Source organism: Martes martes, assembly GCF_963455335.1.
Source record: "Martes martes genome assembly, chromosome: 4".
Classification (NCBI taxonomy): Eukaryota; Metazoa; Chordata; class Mammalia; order Carnivora; family Mustelidae; genus Martes; species Martes martes.
Genome location: NC_137891.1, coordinates 172,233,485 through 172,259,242, shown reverse-complemented (window position 1 = coordinate 172,259,242; position 25,758 = coordinate 172,233,485). Strand labels below are relative to the sequence as shown.

At 57.2% G+C, this 25,758-nt stretch overlaps 5 protein-coding genes across 7 annotated transcripts; 3 read left to right on the top strand and 2 right to left on the bottom strand.

The window, feature by feature from the left end:
- Positions 1–1,251: 1,251 nt before the first annotated feature.
- On the top strand, positions 1,252–4,682 carry FAM110D (family with sequence similarity 110 member D). Of its 2 annotated transcripts, none has more exons than XM_080801901.1 (2): positions 1,252–1,361; positions 3,171–4,439. In XM_080801901.1, exon 2 carries the CDS (start codon positions 3,265–3,267, stop codon positions 4,090–4,092), a length of 828 nt encoding a protein of 275 aa, XP_080658027.1. In that variant the 5' UTR covers positions 1,252–1,361; positions 3,171–3,264; the 3' UTR covers positions 4,093–4,439. The 2 variants fall into 2 exon arrangements, with proteins under 2 accessions (XP_080658027.1, XP_080658028.1); XM_080801902.1 differs by lacking the exon at positions 1,252–1,361 and adding an exon at positions 2,689–2,840 and having other exon boundaries at positions 3,171–4,682.
- Positions 4,683–5,628: 946 nt separating this feature from the next.
- LOC308342409 (uncharacterized protein C1orf232) lies at positions 5,629–8,978 on the bottom strand (the record flags this gene model as incomplete). Of its 2 annotated transcripts, none has more annotated exons than XM_080802818.1 (4): positions 5,629–5,929; positions 7,309–7,406; positions 7,500–7,600; positions 8,891–8,978. In XM_080802818.1, 4 exons carry the CDS (start codon positions 8,976–8,978, stop codon positions 5,629–5,631), a joined length of 588 nt encoding a protein of 195 aa, XP_080658944.1. The 2 variants fall into 2 exon arrangements, with proteins under 2 accessions (XP_080658944.1, XP_080658945.1); XM_080802819.1 differs by having other exon boundaries at positions 7,500–7,583; positions 8,895–8,978.
- A 1,391-nt stretch (positions 8,979–10,369) lies between these two features.
- Positions 10,370–11,335, top strand: ZNF593 (zinc finger protein 593). The gene is made up of 3 exons (XM_080801894.1): positions 10,370–10,666; positions 10,898–10,960; positions 11,052–11,335. Exons 1-3 carry the CDS (start codon positions 10,467–10,469, stop codon positions 11,191–11,193), a joined length of 405 nt encoding a protein of 134 aa, XP_080658020.1. The 5' UTR covers positions 10,370–10,466; the 3' UTR covers positions 11,194–11,335.
- Positions 11,336–11,688: 353 nt separating this feature from the next.
- On the bottom strand, positions 11,689–12,163 carry ZNF593OS (ZNF593 opposite strand; the record flags this gene model as incomplete). The annotated part of the gene is made up of 2 exons (XM_080802268.1): positions 11,689–11,832; positions 12,119–12,163. The coding sequence occupies 2 exons, from the start codon at positions 12,161–12,163 to the stop codon at positions 11,689–11,691; spliced, it is 189 nt and encodes a 62-aa protein (XP_080658394.1).
- A 3,593-nt stretch (positions 12,164–15,756) lies between these two features.
- On the top strand, positions 15,757–25,078 carry CNKSR1 (connector enhancer of kinase suppressor of Ras 1; the record flags this gene model as incomplete). The annotated part of the gene is given in 22 exon segments (XM_080800671.1): positions 15,757–16,060; positions 18,177–18,334; positions 18,419–18,600; positions 19,201–19,285; positions 19,710–19,751; positions 19,838–19,942; positions 20,515–20,574; positions 20,685–20,753; positions 21,069–21,170; positions 21,256–21,326; positions 21,405–21,478; positions 21,637–21,743; positions 21,821–21,851; positions 22,222–22,394; positions 23,245–23,318; positions 23,474–23,545; positions 23,821–23,894; positions 24,051–24,112; positions 24,190–24,289; positions 24,373–24,554; positions 24,813–25,047; positions 25,050–25,078. Coding segments are annotated over 22 exon segments (2,139 nt in total). The 5' UTR covers positions 15,757–16,008.
- Positions 25,079–25,758: the final 680 nt, after the last annotated feature.

The following is a 25,758-nucleotide window of genomic DNA, read 5'->3' as shown; positions in this document are numbered from 1 at the left end:
AATTGTGATCATGTAGATGAAAATATTTTGCAAAGATAGATAACATAAGAATGCAATATGGAACTATCATGGACCAATAAACAAACAAACAAAAAAACCCGAAAACCTTCCCTTGACTAGGTGATAAAAATCTCTTACCCGCAAATGGGCCTCCTGGTTTTTCAAACTCATTATTTTACTTGACAGGCAGAGGGTGCAGCAGAAAGAGCGGTGGTTTCAGAGTTGGGTTTTGGCAAGATCCCATTTCCTCATCCATCAGGTGGGGTGGTCACCCCTACCGGCCCCCACCCCTGGAGTTCTTAGGAGAAACAAAGGAGATCCAAGAGCACAGGTGTGAATGTGCTTTGCAAACATTAACAGTGCTACAAGGGAAGGAAAGGGGTTTGTGGAAAGTGGCCAGCTAGGGGTGGGGCAGGGGCCTGTTGGGAAGGGCTTTGAGCTTTGAGCTCTGGGTGCTGCAGGTTACTGGAGAGATGGGGGGGAAATTACCTAACACCAGCACTGTGGGGACAGGGCTCCGCCTTGAGACATGAGATGTCACCTTGAGAAGTCCCCAGTGGGGCAAAACAGAAAGGAGGCCAAAGACACGGGCTTGGCCCCGGAATCATCCCTTTATCTTCCTCTTCCCAGCCAATCCCATTGGCCATCAGAGGACCTTGGGCAGAGGCACCTCCAATGGGCTCCAAGGTGACTGTCATGCCAAGACATGACTTGCTAGGACAGGCTCGCCCTGCACGTCCATCCTCCATCCGCAGCACCAATGACCCCACCCTTAGGCTGCAGATTCCTGGCCTCACCCCTAGGGAGAGCAGGCCTGCCACCCTCCACACACCCCAGCCAGGACAGGCCTAAACCTGCTACAGAGGAAAACAAGCACAGTCAGCTAGAACCCTGCTCTGCCTTGTCTTTTAACTAAGAGGTTCTGCCAAGGCCTAGCAGAGGGGGCTGACTCCACATGACTAGCATATCCCTACCCCAGGCCTCTGGAGGGAGCTAGGGAATCAGGAGACCTTGTTTGGGTCCTGGCTGTACCCCAACCTCGCTGTGCCTCCCTGCAAATCACCTAGCCTGTCAGGGCCTGTATGACCATCTATAAAATAAAGGGTCTGGACCTGGTCTGAAGGTCTTCTCCAGTACTGAGACTGTGACCAGGAAGGAGTTAACTGGAGACCAGGCTCCAGGTCAGGAAGGCAAGGGTTAATCTGGGGGGGGCGGGGGGTGGAGGCTCTCTCTCCTTTTCCTGTGGAGAGTGGAGTTTGGCTGCCACCAAAGTTACTTCCAGTCCTTACTGTCCCTCCTGCCCTTGTCTGGTCCTGCCCAGGGACCCGTGCTTCAAGCCTAGCCTCAGTGAGGGCACAGAGGTGAGTGCATCCCGAGCCGAGGGCTGGGGTGGGAAGGCACTCGGGGACCCAAGGGCAGGGAGGCTGGCACCAAGCCAGTGACCAAGTGCTTCTCACCCTCCCCCACCCCACCAAGTCCAGATCTGAAGCTGTGGGCAAAGTTCAGACCACTAACCACAGGACTGGGAGACGGTGGGCAAAGGGACGAAGGGCCCAAGGATGTCTGCCAGGCTTCTAGGGCGGAACGTCTGTGGTCGAGCATCAGGGCCAACCCAGGAGGCAGGGAAGAGACGGTGGATGGCAGATTATTTTGGTCCCTGTGTTTAGGGACTTTTTATAGCCTTGCTGCTCAGGGCTGGGAAGAGGGAAAGGGATGGGAGGCTACCCATAAGGTCAGATAAGCACAGTGCCCTCTTGGGACCTTGGAATCGGATCCATTGCCTGGTATAGTTCTTGAGAGCCAGGAGGGAGGTCATTGCCAAGCTCTCCTGGCTGCCTGTGTTCGCAGTCACCAGTCACCAACTACCTATGGACTGACTTACTAGACACTAGATAGGGGTGTGTGTGTGTGTGTGTGTGTGCGTGTGCGCGTGCGCGCGTACGTGCGCGTGCACACACACGCATGCACACGCTGGAGTGGGGTTTTGGCAGGGTCTCTCGCCTCCCCCTATCCAGGCAAGTTCTCTTCTTTTGTGGCCTCCTGACTGGAGGTCCCCTCAGCCCCCAGAACTTCTGTGTCCCTTTCAACTGAATGGAGGATTCAGGGAGGAGGGAGCAGGGGTGGGAGGGGTTGTGCTGAGCCTTGTGGGTGGCCCATTCTCTTACTGCCAACAGCATCATCAGCTCTTGATTTACAACCCCTCCTGGTCCCCTTCCCCAGTGGCAGAGGGGAGGTGGTGGACAAGGGTCACAGGGTCTCAGGATGAGAAGAGGACAGAGACCCTGAGGGCAGATTGCTGGGAGTGCCAGTTATTAGGAAGAATTTGTGGAAGGAACTTTTTAGTGAGGCAAAGGGCCAAGGTCTAATGGAAAGTGCTTGGGATTATAGCAGCAAGAAGAGAAGCAAAACATGAGAGGGACAGAGACAGGCCATTTGAACTAGTTCTGCGCTGCAAGGCTAGAGACCCAGGTTTCAATCCCAGCCCCTTAGTAGAGACCTGAGCAAGCCCTTTCCTCTCTACCAGTTTCCTTTTCTGTAAATGGAAATGCAGAGGTAGGCAAGGTGGTGTTTACAGGCGGGCACTGTGGAATTCCCTTGGCAGGGGTACAGAGGTGGGAGGTGGCTGGATGACATGACCTGGTCGCCACCTCTCTGTCTCTTTCCCTGTGGCCCAGCTGGGACTGGGCAGGGCAGTTGGCTGTGATTACCGGAGGCTCCTACCCTGTGGTTATATCCCTGACCTCGGGTGCTTGGGGGCGGGAAGGGTGGGCCCTGCTGGAGCCAGCCTGTGGCTGGGGAGCCTTCTTGTCTTGGACTCAAAGTTGCTGGGTTGGGAAGAGGTATTTTTTCCGGTTGAGGCCACTTTCGGGAACTGAGCCGGGACCAGCCCCATTTCCTTTTCCAAGTGTCCCACTTGCTGATGCTTGCTTGGCATGGCTCTATGGCCAGATTGGGGCAGCCTCAAAGGAGCATTTTTCTGGGTGGCCAGAGCGCCCCTGCTCAATGTCTTTGAGGAATGGGGGGGGAGGGGTAGCCTGAGCCTCTCTGTCCCTTAAGGATGGTACCGGCTGATTTGGATGGAGGAGGGGTGGCTGGCTGATCCTATTCCCAGGACCGACTCCAGGAGAAGTGCAGGGACTCTTTCCCTGACCATTCCTTTTTCCCTGCAGGCACCAGGAAGCCCCGGCCAGTTACTCTTGGCTCCTCAACTAGCGGCCTACTTCCAGCGGCTTATGGGGTACAATCCTGTCCAGCTCCGCTGAAATGATCCTGGCCTCTCCCTCCACCCCGTCCAGGGGACGCACCCCCAGCGCGGTGGAGAGGCTGGAGGCCGACAAAGCCAAGTATGTCAAGACCCATCAAGTGATAGCACGACGCCAGGAGCCGGCTCTGCGTGGGGGTCCCGGACCTCTCACCCCTCACCCCTGCAATGAGCTGGGGCCCCCTGCATCGCCCAGGATGCCCGGACCCGCCCGCCGGAGCAGCGGCAGGCGGCTGCCAAGGCCTGACTCCCTCGTCTTCTACCGCCAGAAGCGGGACTGCAAGGCTTCGGTGAACAAAGAGAACGCCAAGGGCCAGGGGCTCGTGCGGCGCCTCTTCCTGGGCGCCCCCCGAGACGCCACCTCGAGCAGTCCCGGCCCAACCGAGCGACCAGCGGCTCCTGGGGTTTGGGCCGCGCCCCAAGATGACCCGGAAGCGGCAGGAAAGCGGGCGCTGTGCCCCACATGCTCACTACCCCTGTCGGAGAAGGAGCGCTTCTTCAACTACTGCGGCCTGGAGCGCGCGCTGGTGGAAGTGCTGGGCGCTGAGCGCTTCTCTCCGCAGAGCTGGGGCGCCGACGCCAGCTCCCAGCCCGGAACGTCGCCGCCGCTAGGCTCTGGGGACGCCAGCGACTGGACGTCCAGCGATAGCGACACGGATCGCCCGGACGGAGCTGGCGGCGGCGGCGGCGGCGGCGGCGGCTCGGAGGCTGCGGGCTCGGCGCGGGACGGGCGCCCCCCGGTGTCGGTGGTGGAGCGCAACGCGCGCGTCATCCAGTGGTTGTACGGCTGCCAGCGCGCCCGCGGCCCGCCGCGCGAGTCCGAGGTGTGATCGCGGCCGCTCGGGAGCGGGCTCCCGGGGAGTCCGGGGTCCGGGGTCCGGAGTCCCGGGAGGGCTAAGGGGTGGACGCAGGGCTGGACCCGGGCACGGGCAGGGGCGCCCTGCCTCTGACGCGCCGGGTGCCTTTAGGAAAGCCCTTCCCTCTGGATTCTTGGTCCCCCCCCCCCCCCCCCCCGTGAACCTTGGGAGGATGGGACCGAATGATTCGGAAGGCCCTTCCCAGAGCAGACGACAGAGGGGGAGGGGGCAGCTACGTGGCCCCTGTGGAGGCCGGATCTGGGGAGAGAAGCCTGGGGTAGGAGATCGGAGAACCTGCTGAATAAAGCCAAAACGTTATTTAAAGGAGTCGTGATGTTGGCTTAGAGAGCAGCTATTGAGGAAGGCGGAGGGGCGGGCTTGCGCCGAGTTACGCGCCTGGGTTTTTGGAATGCGGGTTTCCGACTCACGGTGTGACCCTGGGCAAGCTTAACTTCCCCGAACCACAGCTGCACCCCTCGGTGATCAAAATATTTTTGAAATGGTCATAAAACGCATGTCAAAGTGCCCGGCATATAGGAAGTGTTCAATAAACGACAGCCACTAAAACCACTACTGAATCAGTACTAACTCCATTATGATCATCTCCACCATCGACCCACATGCTCACTATCCCTGTCGGAGAAGGAGCGCTTCTTCAACTACTTCCAGGTTAGATCTGGGGAACCAGGAATAGCACGTTTGGGGAGTTATGGGGAAGGGTCTGCTCCAGAAATGTGGGGTCTGCTGGCCCAAAAGGCCCCCATTCCTGGAGATTTGCTGCCCTCTTTGGTTCCTAGCTGTGAATGGGCTGAGACAGGAAAAATCCAGAACTGAGGACAATAAAGGAAGGGAACATTCAAACCAGGAGTTTGATAATCGGCAGCCTCACATAGGGTCAGTCTTCCTTTCCCTCAAAGACACACAAGATCATTTGATTGCCTCCAAGTCCACTTCTCCAAGTCTTTGTTTAGGGTCCTCCTTCCTTTGCCTGGGCTACCTTCCCCTTTCTTTCCACTCGTCCTTCTAAGATTACATGTATTCATTCTCCCTCCGAAATTCCTGAATTCCCCAATTGGCCTCATCTCCGAGCTCCCAAGTACAGCCTTATTTTTGTGTCTCAACTTGTCACCTTTTGTGGGCCCCCCTGGTCGGGTGAGTCTCTGACCTTCCCCCAGTGCAGGGACGGTGCACAGAGGAGAGCCACAGGCAACGTTTGTCGGATTAAAAGAGGCTGAACAAGGCGATGGGGGCCTGTCCTCTGGGGTTCCCCAGTTTCCTGGGAAGTTGTATCCTAAATCCGACACCAGGGCTGTCTCGTCATTTTCTCCCTGTACATTTGTGGGGGAAGGGAGTGAGGGCGCTTTGAGCTGGCCCCTGCCTTGAGGTTGCCCACCCAAAAGCAGTCATCCCCGCCGTCCGGACAAAGGCACTCGGTCACACGGGGTGTCGGGTCAGGGTTTTTATGGGAGTGGGGTTGGATAGGAGGGGGTGTCCAGCTGGGCCGACCGACTAGTCGCCCTTGGGCGCAGCCTTCACCCTCATCTCGGCCAGTTTGTGGGTGAGAAAGCCCCACTTGAAGCCGGCCACGTTGTCGGCCTCCCCCGGCTCGGGGCGCTCAGCAGCCTCCTCTGCGGCTTCGTTCCCGGCTTCGGGGTCTGGCTCCGGACTGGGTTCGGCGCCGCGCAGTATGGACGCAGCTGCCGCCTGCTGCTGCTGCCACCTGCTGGCGAACGCGTCCCAGAATCCCTGCCCGCGCGGCTCCGCCTCCGTCGCGGTCACTGCCTGCGAGGGGGACCGCGCCGCCAGCGGGCTGCGGGATTAGGACGGGTGTCACCGGCCGAGAGGCCCGAGGAGAGGACGAAGAGGGGAGACAAGGTGCGGGCGCCAGTAGTGGGACAGGAGGAGCCAGAGGGAGGTCAGGTGACGGGGAGTGGGGCGGGAGACTGGAGGTCTGAGGAGGGCTCAGAGGCACAGGGAAAGGCGGCTGGGGTGGGACAGTGTCAGGGGATTACTGAGGGGTCTGGGAAGAGGGGACTGAGACCACGATTCCTGGGGAAAGAGTCGGGGTCAGGCGTTTAAGAAAGACGGGGAGAGGAGTACAGCCAGAGGAGGGAAGGAAGCCTGAGCCGCGGAGTCTGGAAAACTGTGTGAGGATCTCGGGCGAGGGGGCGGGGCTCGGTGACTGTTGGGGCGGGGTCAGGCTCTGCGAGAAGGGGTCGGGGAAACCGGGGTTGCAGCCCTGGGGAAAGAGGCGGGGCGGGGGCGAGCGCGAGGGTGAGGTTCTGGGATGGAGAGAAAAGGGGACTGGGAAAATGAAGACACACTGGAGAGAAGGACAGGGGGAGCGACCCAAGGAAATGAGGAAGGCCTAGATGAGGGCTTAGTGGGGAGGAGGACTGGAGGGGTGGCAAGGAGTGTTGGGGGAAGGGCAGTCAAGGAGCGATGCTGAGTCTTGAGGTGGGAGCCTCAGATCTGAGGAGGAGTCCTTGGAGCTCTGGGAAGGACAGGGAATGAGCGCCAGGAGGGAGAAAGGGACCCCTGGGGAGGGAGAGATGGGTGGGTCAGGGGGACCCCCAGGGGAGAAAGGAATAGGGGAGTGTCAAAGAAAGGGGGTGTGACTGGGCTGGAGGAAAGGGCAGAGAGGGAGTGTGTGCCAGAATGGAGCTAGGAGAAAGGAGCTGCCCTGGGCCCTACCCCTAACCCCCAGCATCAAAGCCCTTCTAAGTCAGTGGTTCCTAACTAAACTAAACTAGATCCCAGGCCTCAGCCCACACCTGCCAAATCAGAAGCTTTGAAGGAGGGTCTGGCACAAACTCCCTAGGAGGAGGACGGTTTAGACCAGCACTGGGAACCACTGGTCTGGACCACCCTCTGTTCTGAACACCTAAACGTTCTCTCTTCTGTTCCTCAATTGTAGGGAGGGGACCCCCCCTCCGCCATGCGGATGGGGAGGAGAGAGAGTATAAAGTACCTTTCTAGCACCTCAATCCCAACAGCCCTTAAAGTCCTCCTGAGATCTGACTTAAACTCCAGATATGTCAACTTGGCCTCTTTCCTGATGAGAGAAACAGAAATAGCCAGGAGCTGGCTCTCCCCCTGCCTCCCTGGTCAGAAAGATAGACAAATAGATCAGAAGGAAAGGACATGGGGACCTCAGGCCCAGCCCAGCCCCCACCAACACGCACGTACTGGTCCGCACAGGGCTCCGGTGGCAGCAGCTTGTCCTCATCTTCTTTGTTAAACAGAGATGACATTGTCAGCCAACCTTTCACCCCAACCCCCTGAACCTGGGAGGAAGGGGCTGGGAGTCAGGGAGGGGGTCACAGCAGCCTCTGCCAGCCCCCCCCCCCCGGGGCTGGGGTGAAGAAGGGAGAACTCACCCGGCGAGCCAACTGTGACATGGAATGGAAAGCCTCTTCTGCGGGTTCTGCTGGCTCAGATTCCGCTAATGCTGGGTTCCCTCTCTGGGACACAAGAACCCCTCCCAGCATGAGAGAGGCTCCAGAGGAATGAGACCTCCCTCCCTGACTGCTAGCCTGGTATACACACTCCGGCACCCCAAACCCTCCCACCTAAACACCCATCTCATCCACTCACACAGCCTGTAAATCCAGGCAGGTGGCCCTCTACATAAGGCCACGAGTCCCATACCTTACCTGGATAGTAAACCCCTGTAGACAACCTTGAGCACACACCTGCTCACCCACAGACACATCCACACACACCCAGAAATGTGCGGACAAGGGCATGCACGCCAGTGCAGACACACCTGTATGTGAGCAACCCCACATGGCTATACCTCTTCCCTTGTGCCACATGTACATCCTGGGAGGCACCTCTACACGAACATGTCCTCGGTTACCCCATTCACACCTGTACACTTACACCAATGCAGATGGCTGCCTGGAGGCCCACCCACAGCTCCCTCCACCTCTCCACCCCTCCACAGACACCAAGGCCGAGATGTACACACAGGACAAACATAACACCTGCCAGTGCCTGCACAGAGAGTCTCCAGAAGAGACTTATGCCCCAAATCCACACACCCGAAAATCCCTATCTCCAGTTCACGCCCACCCATACAACTTCATGGACATTCTGCACGGACCCCAGTCCTCATACCAACCCACAGCTACTTCTACACAAGCCCAGCCTGGGACACCCACCTGTCTAGACAGATGCTTCTTCACACTCACACACACACACACCCCCTTACAGAAATAGCTCCTGTCCCTGCAACACCTGTTTGCACAACTGCCATACATCACAGCATCTGGATGGAAGATTGTTCCCATTTCAGAGCTTTTTGATCTTTAATATCAGGACAAAGATGGTCCAAGTCAGGCTCTGACCTGATGCCACAACGGTGACTCTACGTCAAGCACCGCTTTCCCTACTTCCAGTCCCATAGGACTCGCTTCCTCTCAAGGCAAGCCATCTACATTCCGCTGAGCCCTGCCCACTAGAAAGTCATGTCAAGCCCCATGTACCCCCGGTGGCTACTGCCCATTGGTGCTGGAAGGATCTCTTCCATGCGGTAACCCTTGAGATCTTTGGAAACAATGACTATTCTTCTGGTGGTCCCCAAATCTTCTCCCTCAGTTTTCTTCAATACCCTGGCTTTCTGCACCATGCCATTTGTCATCCCTGAATGTGCTGCTGGCTTCTGCACAAATGTGCCCTTCCCCCAGAGCCTGTCCCTTGCCCTTCCTTGTACCTTTCACACCTGCTGCCCCTCTGCCAGGACCCACCCAGCAAGCATGGATCGTACCCACCTCCTCTGCAAGGCCCTCCTCAGGTTCCCCACTTAGGGTCTGTAACACCTTGGACTTGTAGGTTTTCCAGAAGGCCTGGTTCATGGCTGCAGGGGAAATACACCTGCCACCCCAGTTCAGGAAGACAGTGACTCGGTGGTCACCCAGTGGGTCTGGCTCCAGGAACTTGGTGAGGCCAGGAGCCTGTCCCAGGGATCAGGTGACTTCATTAAAGATGCACCAGTCTCCCCATGTGGCAGTGTCCAGCAGGTGAATCTGATCCAGAGGAGTCTGGGGTGGGGATGGGACCGAGCTGGCTTCTGTGGCTACAGTCCCTGGTCTTGACCCATATTGGCCAAGAATAATGAAGACATCTCCACGGAGGCCTCCTTCCTGGCCCTAGGGGTACTTGAATTTGAATTTGATCTCTCGGAATGGCTCCAGGAAAAATCTGTTTTCATTCACAAAGTCCATTTATAAAGTCTTTGGGCCCAAGACCCACTCTGGTGCTCCTGTGGCTGTAGTCACACCAGTTGTGCCCTAAGCAGGGCCTGCCCTAGATCCCTACTCAGCTGTGAACTGGATTGAGGAGGTCCTAAGGCCCCCAGTTGGCACCCTGGGCTTACATTTCATTGCTTTGTCTGGGCTGGAAACTGATTCCCTTCCCCAGGGATGCACGTGCACGTCTACCTGTTTCCTGGCAACAGGTTCCAAAGAGTTGGAGTCCCTGAATTATTGCTGAGCTCCTCTGGTCAGCCAGGAAGGCACCAGGCTCCGATGAATGGGGAAAGGCTCACTGGCCCTCTCCCCATTCTGAGCACATCTGCCTTTGCTGCCAGCCCATGCCTGGGAATCCAGGGCTCAGAGAAAGGGGGCAAAGATGAGAGGTCCTTCTGTGCGCATTTCCTCTTCCTGTGAGAGGAGCTGACCCCCCATTCAGTCTGAGGGCATGCCTGCGCGCTGTCCTTCCCGAGGAGGAACACTCCTTGCTCACGGATCTGGCTAGGGTGGATGAAGGATGGAGATCCAAGGGAATAAGTGGGGGAACGGTGAGAAGTGGTGAGGGCTTTGTCAGGAACTGGAGGTATCTCAGGAATCCTTGTGGGGGCCAGGATCGCAAACGTACTCACTCTTACTCATTAATTCATTTATTCACATCACGGACATATTTCAGCGCCTTCCAGAGATGCGCGAAGCATTTTCTCTCTCCCGACTGACCGCAGAGTCTAAGATCTAGGAACAAGCTAGGATTGATAGTGCCCGGGGATGACGCAAAGATACGCTGGGCCAGGCAGGATGGCAGGGCAGGGACCGGAATCCCCCGGGGGGACGCACCACCCAGCCGCTCCCCAGCAGTAGCCTCGCTCGGGGCCGCTGAAGCCGCTTTTGGGCCCAGCCCCGCGCTCCGTCACTGACGTCGACGGCCGCGTGGGGGCGCTCAAGACTCCAACAGCGCGAGTGACGTCATCTGAGGCTGTCCGGTGGAGCCTGCTCTGCCCCCGGGCGTCGCGTAACGTCATCCCACAATCCGGAAGCTCCCACACGTGTGCGCCCGACCAGGCTCTGGGCGTCCCGGCCCCTCTGTCACCGGCCATGGGTCGCTCCCGCCGGACGGGTGCGCACCGAGCCCACTCCCTGGCCCGCCAGATGAAGGCGAAGCGGCGGCGGCCGGACCTGGATGAGATTCACCGCGAGCTGCGGCCCCAGGTTCCTGCACGGTCTCGGCCAGACCCGGGCCCTGAGCCTGACCCCGACCTGCCAGGGGGCGGCCTGCATCGCTGTCTGGCCTGCGCGTGAGTCCCGCCCCGGCCTGGCCTGGGGAGGAGAAGGGTAGGCGGGACGGGACGGGGGCGTGAGGTCCGGGCCCCGGGACGTGCAGGGTCTCCTCTCGTGGGACCCGTGGGTCTCCTGGTTTCCCATCCCTTCAGGTTCGCTGCCAAGTGTCAGGAATAGCTAGGTTCAGGGAGATAGGCATACCTGAGAGGCATCACCTCACTCTTCTTACCCACCTCCCATCCCTACAGGAGATACTTCATCGATTCCGCCACCCTGAAGACCCACTTCCGATCCAAAGACCACAAGAAAAGGTATGAAGGAGTAAGGAGAGGACGGATGAACGTCTGGGCAGACAGGGCTTGCGTCTGGTCAGCTCCCAACTCTCATTCTTCTTTCTCCCAGGCTAAAGCAGCTGAGCGTGGAGCCCTACAGTCAGGAAGAGGCCGAAAGGGCATCGGGAATGGGCTCTTACATGACCCCCCAGCGACTGGCAGTGCCCACAGAAGTATCCACTGAGGTCCCTGAGATGGACACAACTCCCTGACATGACCTGAGGATGCAAGTCAGGGGAGCTGCCCATGGACAGCGAGGCAAGGGCTAGGCTGGGAGAGACTGTGCCAACCTCTTTCGGCCCTGGGCTTGGGGAGTGGATGGCCTCACCCCCAATAAAGGAACTGGTTAGAGAAGATTTGCCTCTGACTCTAACCTCCAGGCCACTCCCCCCCAGCTCCTGCCCTGGGGGTGGGGTGGGGCGGGGCGGGTGTTGCTGCTACTTTTGTTTACAGGCCTAGGGTGTCTATTCCCTACTTGGTCCAGCTTTGGAACCTACAGCCTTGCCTTCCCTTGGGGGTCCTGCATCTGAGCTGGAGCCCCAAAGTGGAACCCAGGTCAGTGAAGGGGAGAGGAAGGATCAGGTTTATACTGTCCTGCTCCCATGAGAGCAGAGACTGGTGCTCAGAAAAGAAATGGGCTCCCGAGATTGCAGCCCCCGCTGAGTCACCTCCCCCAGGACCCAGGTAAGAGGCCACCTACTTTATCCTCAGGCCTGTGGCGGCCGCCGCTGCCCCACCATCTTCCAGACAGCATAGCAGGAGCCACCCAGTCCCAGGACAGCCAGCAGTGTAGCCACAACCCCAGCCAGTGGACTTCGGGGCTCTGCTTTCAGCTCCCCAGCTATCTGCATCTGGAGATACACAGAGGCTTGATCTGAGGGGTGGGTCAGTTGAGACTTCCGGGAAGGTAGAGGGTGGGAAGGAAGCGGACAAGGTACGGCTGGGTGAAGGAGATACGTGTGCCATTGCTGCCCCAGGGAGATTCCATCCCAATCCCTCTCGCTTCACTGCCCATCTGGGTCCTGGCTGCTCAGGCGGCAGGAAACGTGACAGCCTGGCTGCTGGGGGTGTCAGCCCAGCTATGGTAACGGAAAAGCGGGGGGTCGGTGGCCGAAGCCATCAGCGAGAGGCACTTACCTGTAGTACCCGGAAGTAGCCGGGGGTCAGGCGTCGGAATCTCATGGCGGATACCACTGGTCTCCCTGGCAGCCTGTGAGGTGGAAGCAGGAGTGAGGAGTAGTGGTGTTGGTGATACCCAGGAGCGGAAATCAGGGCATAGAGGTTTCTGACCTCCCATATGCGTGAGAGCCATGCCTCAGAGGATGCTCACCAGTGTTTGCTCTCCCAGGTCTGGCAGGGGGCGGGGCAGCTGAACCTTTAAATCTGGTCCCTTCCCCCTCCTGCCCATCCTGCCAGCCTCAGGAACAGCTGTCAAGAGAGATCAGCATCAGGCCTGAGCAGCACCTCCCCCACTCGCCAGGAAGGCCAGGCTGGGTAGGCAGGAGAGGCCTTGCCTGGCAGCGCTCAGGAGTCTTAGACCTGGACCAGGTACTGGGAGGGTCTCCCCAGCCCTGGTCCCGGCTCTTTCCCTACCCCTCAGATGGTTGGATATCACCAGTCAGTCCTCAGCAAAGGAGGAGCAGAGTGCCTTATTAACTTCCTATCCTTGGAAACATTGGTAGGTCTTTTCACTTCGTTTCTGTTGGATCAACGGCCCCTACCTTGGGGAAAGGCACATACCACTTCTTTCTCCAAGATGAAGTTTCTACAGGGACTTTCCTATTCTTGGCTTGGGAACAATAATAAAAGGAGATCAGTATATACTGATTAAGAAAGCTGTCCACAGCATGCTAAAAACCAGTGGCCAACTGTGTCAGGCAGTATTCTAAGCAGTAAATGGATATTATTTTATTTGGTATTGACTATCTCCTAAAATGAAAAAAATAGCATGTGGTGTATCTGCCTATGTAGAGAATGGAAACTTTTACAGAGGTACCCATTTGGGAATGGAAGAGAGAGAGAATGCCCTACTGTTAACCTTTGAATGCTTTACAGCAAATGTGTAAAAGTAACTCTTATAAACTCATAAAACTACTACCATTTACTCTACCCTTACCTGCCGAGCCCTACCAGGTGCACAAAATAAAGGCAAGGTTGTGGGTGTGAGGCCCCCAGGCCTTTCAGGGGAGCAATTGAGTATGAGCGGTGAGTTCCTGTCTGTTTCTCCCCTGCAGGATTGCGTGTTCAGGGAGGGCAGGGGCTGGCTGGCTCAGGGAAGGTGTTTGACGAAATCAGGATGGTGGAGACCGGGTCTGTGTTTCTTGGGATTCCCCAGAGTGCCACAGGAGGGCTGTTGAAGGAAGAGGCAAAAGTGTGAAAGGGGGGTGCAGCATGGAGCAGTGTTGGAGGGACACGTGCTGTGCAGGGTGTAAGGAGGCATCAGGAAAAGGAGAAGCCAGAGGTGAGGGCTGTGTTGCCAGCCAGTGAGGGAGCAAGGCCTGCAGGGACCTGCGGGGACCTTGAAAGATACAGCCAACAGTCTGCATTCATGTTCGATGCCCCATGTGAAGGTGGGAAGGGGTCAGCAGAGCTGGCCAAGGTCCAGGGACCTGGATTTGTATGTGAAATTATTCAGTGATAACAACTGAAACACACTATAAGAGCCATCCATAGGCCAAGTGCAGAATTTGGGTTTTAGGGCAAGATCATGACAGGCTTTGAAGGCATTGGGGCACTGGTAGGGATTCCAGAGTGACACAGTCAGAGGGCCAAGCCCCTCTCCACAAAATCAAAGCAATAATAACTCATATGTATCCTATGTGACAGATTTCAAAGTACTTTGAGCAAATCTTCACTGTGCTAAGGTGTAGATATCCCTGTTTTAGATGGGAAGAAACAGGTTCAGAGAGGTATTGAGGTTAGTCTCAGTCACACAGCAGATGGAACTGATTCTGTCTGATTATGAAGTCCGGGGAGTCTCTTGGCATGGGATGATGATGATGATGATGGTGAGGATGGTGACAATTCTAAACAGTATGTTTCAGACTTGTTCTAAGAGAAAGGGTCTTAACTGGGATTCAGAAATCAGGGGCCCCATAAATTTGGATGGGAAAAAATGTTACATTTTTTGCTAACCTATAACCAAAATCTACCATTTCCTTCTACATGGATTGACATATCAGTAGTATCTGTGTCTTTGTCACCTATTGAAATCACAGATATTTTCATATCAAAATACAGTTGTTCAACTGTCTCAACATTATATATGCTCATGACTATTTCAAAATCATGATGGTTATTAGCCCACTAGTAAATCACACTCTTTGAGACACTCCTGCTATGTAGCCACCATTGATTGGGCAGCTGTGGCCTAGTAGAGGTCTGTGACCAAATAGTGAATCTACCCATTCTCGCACTGGTGACCCAGGCTTCCCCATTACGCTCCTGCATTCCCTATGTTTAGTTGTTAACGGATAAATACGTACAAAAAGGTGAGTCAAAGACCACCCCACAGCTGAGTGTTCTTCTAGGTGAACAACATGCTGATATCATTAGAAAAGGAAAATTTAACAGTCTTACTTAATGCTAATAAACACATTACTATATCATAAATTTGTGGTGTTTTTTTTAAGATTTTATTTTATTGGGGCGCCTGGGTGGCTCAGTGGGTTAAAGCCTCTGCTTTCGGCTCGGGTCGTGGTCCCAGGGTCCTGGGATCGAGCCCCGCATCGGGCTCCCTGCTGGGAGCCTGCTTCCTCATCTCTCTCTGCCTGCCTCTCTGCCTACTTGTGCTGTCTGTCAAATAAATAAATAAAATCTTTAAAAAAAAAAAAAAAAAAGATTTTATTTTATTTTTTTAAAGATTTTATTTATTTATTTGACAGAGATTACAAGTAGGCAGAGAGGCAGGCAGAGATGGGGGCCGGGGGGGGGGAGCAGGCTCCCCACTGAGCAGAGAGCCCAACTCTGCTCAATCTCAATCTCTCTGGCTCAATCTCTGGACCCTGAGCCGAAGGCAGAGGCCTTAACCCACTGAGCCACCCAGGCACCCCAAAGATTTTATTTTTTGAAGTAATCTCTACACCCAACGAACATGGGGCTTGAACTCACAGCCCTGAGATGAAGAGTTGTACACTGTACTGACTGAGCCAGCCAAGCACCCCAATTATAAATTTGTGTCTTGTTTTGTTTTAAGATTGCATTTATTTGCCAGAGAGAGAGGGAGAGCACAAACAGGGAAGCAGCAGGCAGAGGGAGAAGCAGACTCCCCACTGAGTAAGGCGCCTGATGCAGGATTGAATTCCAGGACCCTGGGATCATGACCTGAGTCAAAGGCAGATGCTTGACTGACTGAGCCACCCAGGTGTCCCATAAATTTGTGTTTTAAATATATTTTGGTTATAATTCTCTTCCTTGTAAACTTCAGCAATTTTTAAATGCTTCCAAAAGCACTATTCTGAAAAGGGTCCGTAGCTTTCATCAGAGTGCCAGAAGGGTCTGTGTGCCAAAAAAGAGGGGAACTAAAAACCCCTATTTCAGAAGTTTTAGAGCTGGTAACGCAGGTACTATGCACAGCAGCCCATTTTGCAGACAAACTGAGGCTTGGCAGCTAAGAAGCTGCGGAGCTGACATTTGCAGTCAGGGCTCTGGCTCCCTAACCTCCGTGCTTTGCCCCTGCACTCCCTGCTCGCCTTTCTTTTTCTTTTCTTTCTTTTTTTTTCTTTTTTGAGAAGCCTAAAGGTCAAAGTGCAGTTTGGGGCGGGATCCTTGGGTCTCACAGCAGGGACACCGCCTCGGGTCGGGCCGCGGAGCAGCCAGAGGACGCCTGGAGGGCGGGGTAGGAGGCGGGCCAGCGGCGGGCCAATGGCGGTCGCAGCGCCTCACCTGGCGGTCCAAGTTGGGCCCAGGTGTGCCGGTGGCTCCGCCCCGCGCCCGGCCCAGGTCCCTCCCCAGGCCGGACTCCGGGAGCGGAAATTCCTGCGCGGGCGGGACCCGGCGGGAGCAGATCCCAGCGGGCGGTCTCGGCCATGGAGCCAGTGGCGACCTGGACCCCCGGGAAGGTGGCAGCTTGGCTGAGAGGTGGGCCTGGGCAGAATGGGGCTTGAGGGGCGCTGTGAGGGGAGAGGGAAAGGAAAAAAGGACGAGCCAGGTCTGTCGGTTAGTCAACAAGTCATGTATAGACCGTCTGCCAGGTACCCGGTACTGTGCTAGGCAGAAGGATCGGCGGCATGACCCCGGGGGCCCCGAGAACTCAGAAGGGGTCTCCCGGCGCCCCAACAACGCCGGTGACGGCCAGGGTGGCGGCGGGGAGGCGGAGGTTGTGTCGGGAAAACAGAGAGGCGGCCCCAGCGCGCCCCCGCCCACTCAATCTCCTTTATCTTCCTTTGGCCCCAGGGCTCAGTGGGCTGTTCTTAAACCCATTTTTCAGAAGCGGAAACTGACGCACTGAGCCAGGAAGTGATTTCCTTGGGCTTTGGAATAGGGCCGGTCCTCCTGTCTTTTCCTTTCTCTCCACCTTGAGGTTCCCAGGGAGAGAAACAGAAGGCCCAGCCAGACCGAAGGGGTTGGCACAGCCCCACCCTGGGGGCCTCCAGGGAGAACATGCTGGCCAGAGTCAGCCCCGATGGGTGGGAAACGGCCCAGACTGCAGTTAGGAGAGGGGAGGGGAGGGGAGTCCTGACAGTCTTCCCGGGAGGGAAGCTCGCAACGGAGTAGAGGGGAACGGAGGACGCTGCTGGCAGGCTCAGGGCTCAGGGCGACCAGCCCTTGAAAAGCAGGGATTCAGGGCTGGAGTCAGACTCCCAGGCCGAGCTCCAGGCCCCTCCCCTCCGCTCACCAGCTCTGCGACCAGAGGTCTCAGTTTCTCCATCCATAAGATGAGAGAGTCTGCAACGATCTCATCAGGTAGACAAAATGAGACAATCATGGCAGGAGCCTAGCCTGTGTGGCTCAGTTTAGGAGACTTTGGGGAGGAAGGCAGTGCAGCAGGGTCACTGCACAGGGCAGAGGGGCTGTCCAGGGGATGTAGCCCTGGAGTCACAGGTGTGGGAACTCGCAGTCCAGTGTTCTTAATGTCACCCGGGGAATTGAAGGAGAGCTATTAATGAGACACACACTCCCTGGTGATGGAGCCTGACTTGGAATGGAAGGAATTCCTTCAAAGGGTGAGCAAGCTACTTACTCTTTTTTTTTTTTTTAAGAGTTTATTTATTTATTTGACAGAGATCACAAGTAGGCAGAGAGGCAGGCAGAGAGAGGAAGGGAAGCAGGTTCCCTGCTGAGCAGAGAGCCTGATGCAGGGCTCCATCCATCCCAGGACCCTGGGATCATGACCTGAGCTGAAGGCAGAGGCTTTAACCCACTGAGCCACCCAGGCGCCCCACTACTTACTCTTTGTATCAGTTTGCCCTCCTGTAAAGTGGGGATGACAGTAGTCATTACCTTCTACACTTCGTGAGCACCAAGTGTGTTAACATGTAGAACGACCTTGAAATTTTGCCTAGCCCATGATAAGCTTTTAATAGATATTATTCCTATTTTTGGTCTGCCTTGTCTACCCTGTGCCAGGCATGGGCTACATACAGTTCAAGATGAACAGTTATTTATGGCCCAGAACTTGAGGGGCAGTGGGAGCAGGAGAGCCCTGGACCCACCCTGGGGAGTTATGGAAGGCTTCCTGGAGGGAGTTGTATTAAAAAGGCGGGTAAAGGAACTAGAACCACCCAGGCAGAAGAAATAGCACATACGAAGACCCTGAGGCAAAAGAGCATTCCAGGAGCCCCAGGGAGTTCGTCCTCTGGATCTAAAGTATTGAGTTCAAGGGGCTGTGCAAGGGGGTGAGACTGGAGAGGCAGGTGGTGGCCTGCTCATACAAGGCCTTGTAGGTCAGGGGAAAGAGTCTGCTGATGATACGATGGCAGATGTCACTACCGTGATCCAGGGAATGGATCCAAGCACTTGACATGCATCCTGCCATTTGGTACCCACTGGATCAGAAAATAGGTGCTTATATTACTGCCATTTCCCAGCTGAGGCACAGAGCAGTTATGTTACTTGCTCAGTAGTCTCATCTGTGAAATGGGCAGAACCCAGCCTGGGTCCCAGGATTGTGGTTAGGAACAGATGGGAGAGAAAGGGACTTTGTGGGAGTGAGGAAGTGGCCTGAGAGGCCACGGCAGCCCTGTCCTCCCTCCAGGCCTCGATGACTCCCTGCAGGATTACTGCTTTGAGGACTGGGAGCTGTCCGGGAAGTACCTGCTCCAGCTCTGTCCCCGAAGCCTGGAGGCCCTGACTGTGTGGCCTCTCGGCCACCAGGAGCTCATCTTAGAAGGGGTGGAACAGCTCCGGGCCCTGGTGAGTGAATGAATAGTGGCCATGCTGGCCGCGAATGGGGGGCTGGCCGCTGCCAGGAGATAACCTGCCTTTTTTCTGGCCCAGAGCTCTGGGCTACAGACAGAGAACCTTCAGAGCCTGACAGAGGGGTTGCTCCAGAGGACCTGTGCTTTCCAGAGCTTAGTCCAGGGCCACCTGGAAGGCTGTGCCAAGCCCCCTGCTGATGTCCTCAGTGCAGCCGTGGAGCTGGTGCATGAGGCCCATACCCTCCTTTTCTGGCTCAACAGGTACGTAAAACCCTACTGGGGAGGGGACCCTTCTCATCCTTGGCCTCCTCCGTGGCCTGGGAGAGAATAGAGCTAGGCTGTTGTTCAGATGTTGTGGAACCGGGCAACGAGGTTATTTAGTCCCTGCAGGGGCACTGGGGTGCCTGGGTTCCCATCCACCCCCCAGCTCATAATCATAACTGCCCTGACACTGCATGGAGAGCTTCTCTACTCCCTTCAGCCGCTGCTGCTGGTCCCACAGATGCCAGCTCAAATGTCACTCCTCTGGGAAGCCTTCCTGTCGTAGGTTCTCAGAGCTCCCTACATCTCACAGCCCCTGGAGTTATATCATTATTGATGTAATCATGTGTGTAAGGTCTCTCCCTAGTGCCTCGAATAGGGCCTGGCACATCCTAGGTGCTTGACAGATGAGTCCTGTGGTAAGCTCTGTCGATGTATTAGTTCTCTCCTTTACCCCAGGCAAAACCCGTCAGAGCAGATATCCCCACCCCCACCCCCACCTCCCGTGTGGCAGACGAGTAGTTGCCTCTGAGTGGTTCCATGACTGACTGGTCATCACAGCCCCCTAACCACTGCCCTTACCATCCTTCCCCCTGCCAGGTACCTCTTCTCCCACTTAAATGACTTCTCGGCCTGCCAGAAGATTGGGGAGTTGTGCGGGGAGCTGGGCCAGGCCTTGCAGGAGGTAGGAGAACCAAGGGCCAGGCTTGGCCCAGGCCGTAACAGACCAAGTCAGGCTAGAGCTTTTTATAACCTGTGAATCAGCACAGGATCGCATGTGGGGGTTGGGAAGAGACAGGGGCAGGAAGAAAAGAGGCCTGGCCACGGGGTAGGGGGCAATGGGGGGCGTGGGGTCTTCTAGCTGGCAGGGGCGGCTCAGAAGGTTTGACTCTGGGGATGGGGGTGGAGCAGGGGAGGGTATGTATGGTGATTTCTGGGGCTTGGCATCAGCAGAACGAGACCCTGGAGCCAAAGCTCTGAGGCCTTGTCATCCTGGGAGGAGACCAGCATTCAGGTCACAGGGAGGGACCACAGGGAAGCCCACCGTGCCCTTGGGGAAAAGGCAGTGCCCCTGCCTCAGGGAAGGCTGTTGCCCTCTCTGCTTCCAGGACAGTCCGGCGGCTGAGAGGGAGAGCAAAGTCCTGAGGATTGTGAGTGTGGCTTCAGTTGAGTGGGGGGGTTGGGGTGGCGGTGGGATGGGACTCAAGGCTCAGCCTCCCATGCCCCCTCCCCCCAGTGCAGCCACGTGGCTGGGATCTGCCACCACATCCTGCGCTGCAGCCCCCAGGAGCTGCTGGAGCAGAGGGCCCTGCTGGAGCGCGTGCAGCTGGACGACCCTTTGGTGAGTGCTGACCTCGAGACAGCCTTGTCTGGGCCCTGAAATATGGTTCTAGGAGCCCCCAGAATGCTGTACTGTTAGGGCTGGAAGCCCTCTTCTGTGCAGCTGGTAAAGGCCCAGAGGACTTAACTGGGGTCTTAGGTCATTAAGTACTTTCTCCGGTCCTGGGGGGCTTTAGCTGGTGTGGTCTCAGGGGACACATTCCAGCCCTAGGACACAGATATGGCAGGTTAGGGGACTGGGGAAAGGACACGGACTTTATTTTGTTGCTTTAATCTTCAACTGGTTGAAAACACCACAGCCCGCAGCCCTGCCCCCGTCCTGCTCCCGTCCTGCCCCAGCCCTGCTGATCCCTTCAGGAGGGCGGCTGAGGGTCTGAGACCTCGTTAGTCCGCAAGACCAGCTTCCTCCTGGCCCTTCTTAGAGGAGAAGGCAGGGGCCCAGAGAGGAGTGACAGGCCCAAAGTCACACAGCAAGTGGGGCAGCACCTACCTGGGGCAGCTGTCCCCCCAGTTCCACCCACAGAAGAATCCTGGTCCCCCAGCACTCAGTGACTACAGCTTCTGCTTGGGCAGGGCCTGGAAATCCACACCACCGGTAACTGCCTGCACTTCGTGTCCCGTGTGGGCCCCCAGGTGAGAATCCTACGCCCTTCTCAGCTGCCCGCCCCAAGGCCCTACCCTCCAGTTAAGCCCGCTTCAGGCTTGTGGAGAGCGAACCCCATGAGCCCCACCCCACATACCAGGTCGCTGCTGACTCCCGGCTGCAGATCCTGCCTGGAGACGAGATTGTCCAGGTCAATGAGCAGGTGGTGGTGAGTGAGGAGGAGAGGGATGTGACTGTTCGGGGCGGTGGGGGGCGGGGTAGAGGGGGGCGGTGAAGGGGCTGCTGAGAAAACCCAGGGCTGGTGGGGGTGGGGGGGCCTCATACAGACCCTTGTGGAGACCAGGCTTGCAGGAGCTGCTGTCTGTGAGATGAGCCAGAGTGGCCTTGGCAGGGCCAAGGTGGAGGGGCTGGAGGAGGAGTGGCAGGAGGCTGAGGGCGAGGGTGAGGGCTGTTGGCTTACTCTGGAGCCTCCTGGGCCGTTGCCTCAGCCCAGGGTCCCTGCCCTGCCCCCTGCCCTGTCCAGGTGGGCTGGCCCCATAAGAACGTGCTGCGGGAGCTGCTGCGGGAGCCGGCCGGGGTCAGCTTGGTGCTGAAGAAGGTCCCCGTGCCAAAGACCCCTCCTCAGGTACCAGTCCCCCAGCCAGCGCTGCTCCCATCCCGCTTTCAGACCCCTGTCAGCAGCTCCGTCACCATTTCTGGTTGTTCCCCAGACCCCTCCTCAGACCCCGGGCTCTGCACCACTGTCGAGTCCCCTGCTGGCTTTCACCCCGCTGTCTCCCAGGTAACAGGCTCTGCCACTGGTGGGTCTGGGCCGGGGTGCCACGGGCTCACTCACCTCATCTCCCCTTGCTCTCCCCAGGGCCCCATCCGAAGACGTCTTTGCCTTTGACCTGACTTCAGACCCAAGTCCTGCACCCAGCCCTACCTGGACAGGTATTTGCAAAGTCCCAGCAGGTGGCAGATGTCCCCGGCAAGGCTTGTGGGATGCCTGGCTCTGACCCTGCTCCCCCCACCGACTCTGAGATCCTCACCCTGCTGCCCAGCCTGGAGCCGGGCTCATGGACCCTCCTCTCTCTCCTCTTTCCTGACAGACTCTACCTCCCTCGACCTTGAGTCCCGGCCCCTTCCCTCTGCACCCCTAGCCACACACCCAGCAGGGGTAGCAGAGACTCAGAAAGCGCCAGAACAGCCTGACACAGTAAGGGGAGAGCTCCGCAGGGAGGGGTGTGTGGCTCTGGGCCCAGACCCTTCTCTAACCACTTAGGGCCTTTTCAGAGTCCTGTTTCTGGTCGGAAGAAATCAAAAGGTGAGAGACGTACTTGACTGGCTGAGGGTCCCCTGACAGGAGCTCTTCGAAGTCTTTCCAGTGTTTGGCAAGACGCAACACCCCTCCACCCCCCGCCCATTGCACACACAGCCTCTCCTCAGCAGCCTGGGCCTCTCACCAGCTATGTGACCTTGGGCTATGGGCTCCTCCTCTGATCTTCCATTTCCTTGTCTCTCAAACGGGAAGAGTTAGCCCTACCTCAGGGAGAGACCTGTAACACTTCAAGCACAGTGTGGGTTCAGAAAGATCAGCTGGGAATGCGGGTGTGGGGCCGGGGTGGGGGGCAGGTGGGGGTGTCCGGGGTGCCTTGCCAGCCCCTGATCACCCGGGCCGGGCCGTGCTCCTGCAGGTGTGGCAACGCGGCTGAGTCGCCGGCGGGTGTCATGCCGGGAGCTGGGCCAGCCGGACTGCGACGGCTGGCTTCTGCTGCGCAAGGTGCCCGGTGGCTTCATGGGCCCGCGCTGGCGCCGCTGCTGGTTTGTGCTCAAGAGACACACACTCTACTGGTACCGCCAGCCCCAGGTGAGCCCCCCCGCCCCATGCACCAGAGTCAGAGCCACGGTCCTTGTCCTTACTCTGCCAGCCCCTCCCTCTGTGGACACAGGCAGGCCACAGACCACCCCCACCCCCCACCCCCAAGCCCTATCTGTAAAATGAGATCGCTCTTTGGAGAGAAACGAAAGGATACGTGCGTGAAAGCAGGCTGAGAAGGGCATCATGGGCAGCGTAGAGAGTCCTGTTCACTCTGCCCACCTTTCTTTCCTCTTCTGTTCCTTCGTCTGTCCCGTTTATTCACTCCGTGAGCATTCCAGTGCCTGCTGTGTCCCCCACTCTGGGCCACATACTAGGGATGTAGGGCAGATGGGGACAATCCCTGCTACTCTGGGCTGGCAGTGGGAGGGGGGGTGGTTACAGGCACATTCAAGGACAGTTCAGGGAACACATACGCTGATGAAGAAAAGCTCAGGGATGGGTAGGAACCCAGCAGCGGTGGCCAGTCCAGCCTCAAGAGCTGAGAAGGCTCCCTGGGAAATCAATGCCTGGGGGTCATTCAGATGGAAAGGAAAAAGTAAACCAGGAAGGGAGAAGAGTGTTTGCAAAGCTCATCTAATAACAGAACAAAGCATAAGCAGTCTTCTCTCTTGTGGCTGTTTTCCTGGCTATCTTTGGCTCCCCTTTCCCAGCTCAAGGGTCCCCCCTTGGTCGTACCCCCTGCCCCCACCCCAGATTCCTGCCCTGAGCTCTAGGCACTAGGAGATTTGTGGTTGGAGAGCCCAGGGACCGCTCTCTCCTCTCCCTGCCCCCCGGAGCCTGACTGGGTCTCCGGGGTAATGGGACTGCAGGCTGACGCCCACTCTGTGATTCCCCCCAGGATGAGAAGGCTGAGGGCCTCATCAATGTTTCCAACTACAGTCTGGAAAGTGGACAGGATCAGAAGAAAAAATAGTTAAGTCCCGGAGTGTGACACACGGGGGGCTGGGGCGAGAAAGGGAGAGAGGAGGAGGGGGGGGGGCAGCAGGTAGCTGGGATTCCTGGGGCAGCCTCATGGGTTCTGGATGGGCACCACCGGGCTGAGTGAGGCCCCCCATGCCCCCTGGCAGTGTGTTCCAGCTCACGCATGAAGTGTACAAACCCTTCATTTTTGCTGCTGATACCCTGGAGGACCTGAGCATGTGAGTGCCACCTCCCCCTTACACCCCCACTCCCACATGAGGGCTTGCGAGCCTGGCTCAGGAACCTGGATCCCAAGCCCCACTGTCTGATAGTGGCTGGTCAGGGCACTCACTTCTCTAAGCCTCGGTTTCCTCATCTATAAAATGGGTTAATAAGAGTTCCTACCTCTCAGAGGTGCTCTGCGGATGAAGTTAGAAGATGATACAGGTGAAAGTCCCCTGGCATATGGTAGATGAAAACTCCAAGACCCATTTGTCCCCCCACCCCCCAACAGGTGGGTACGCCATCTCATTACCTGCATTTCCAAGTACCAGTCTCCAGGCCGGGCCTCCCTGCCCCGAGAGGAAGGTGAGTATCTCACAGGGGTGAGTCCCACCAGGTCTTAGTTGAGCGTCTGTCTGTCCTAGAATGGGGGCTGGAAACTCCAGTGCCCTAGCCTGCTCCCTGGCCTCCCCAAACCCTGTGAAGCTTAGTGGGCTCCCTCTCTGCTCCTGTTCCCTCCAGACTGCTACAGTGAGACAGAGGCAGAAGACCCTGACGATGAGGCTGGGTCCCGCTCAGCCTCGGTGAGTAGGAGACTGGTGGGGAGCGGAAAACAGACCGTAGGGCTCGGAGTGACCATCTCCTTCCACCCTGCCCACAGCCCAGCCTAGCCCAAGTGTGGAGTCCGATCCATGGAGACACGTCACCTGCAGCCACCCCCACCCAGGGCAGCCCACAGACTTCCTTTGGCCCGCCATCAGGTGTTGCGCTGGGGTTCGGAGCTGAGCTGGAGGGTGGGGGAAGCTGGGATGGGCACATCCTCATCTGCTTCCCCCTCCCACAGACAGCAGTGAAGGGGCACTGGAGGGAATGGTGCAGGGGCTGAGGCAGGGGGGTGTGTCCCTCCTGGGCCAGCTGCAGCCCTTCACTCACGAACAGTGGCGGAGCTCTTTCATGAGGCGCAACCGAGACCCCCAGCTCAATGAGCGAGTGCACCGTGTGCGTGCGCTACAGAGCACGCTCAAGGTCAGCAGGAGGGCGCTGGGCACAGGGAGGGACAGGGCTCTGGGCTTTCTGTTCTGGTTCTTGGCCCTGAGCGCTGGGCTCAGCTGTGGACTGGGCCGAGTTCTAGGTTCCCAGAGCCAGCCTCTCCATGTGAGGTTCGGGGCTAGGCCGAGCCAGGTGCTGAGTTCTAAACGTGGACTCCAGAGTGAGCTCTGGATTTGGGCTCTGGCCCCTCTCCCCACGTGATCATGGCCCCTTAACCCCCCACTCTCTTCACAGGCAAAGCTGCAGGAGCTGCAGGCCTTGGAGGAAGTGCTCGGTGACCCGGAGCTGACAGGAGAGAAGTTCCGACAGTGGAAGGAGCAGAACCAAGAGCTCTACTCAGAGGGCCTGGGAGGCTGGGGAGTGGTGCAGTCTGAGGGCCCCTCCCAAGTCCCCAGCTCTGACTCCAGAGAACAGTCTTCCCACCCCCTGCCCTCTGACCCTGAGGAGCAGTCCCATCTCTGCCCCCTGACCCCAGCAACCTCCGACCTCCTGACCTCTGACCCTGGTCCATACCCTGGCTCCTGACCTCTGGCCTTGAGGACGACCTCAGCCCCCAAGTCCTGACATGTCCAGGACAGAGCATCCCCAGGTTCTGTTCAGGGTTGGAAGTAGTGCTAGTCCGTGGGTCACCCCCAGAGGCCCCCCCTTTGCCCACGTGTCCACCAATTCTGCTCCTCTCTCCCTTGGAGTGGGTCAAAGTGAAGTGCACTCCGTGCCATCCTCTCTCTTGCCAGTGAAGGAGGGGCAAGCTGGACTGAAATTCTCTCCCCCTTCATCCTCGCACTTGTGGGGGCACAAACCTGTCCCCCTCCATCTCTGGCCCTACTCCCTTCCCCAAACCAGTCTTGTATAGGTGCTCATTTTACACAAACACTTTGAACAAAATAAAATCAGTTTATCTAAAATGAATCTACATGTGCCTTTGACTGCATATTAGAACCCCGAATCTGCTCCCGGAGGGGACAAGGATGGAAAGTATCAGGAGGACATGAATGTAACTAGTCTTGGTAACTAGTTAGTCTTGGTAACAAGTAGTTGGTTGGGAACTAACTTGGTAACTAGATCATCTTGGCAACTAGGCCGCCATGTGCGCAGACCAGCGGCCTGGGCCCTGTAGCTGAAGTCTGTGCCTGTCAGGATGCTGTGTTGCTGATCCATGACGAGTGAGCACTTCCACATG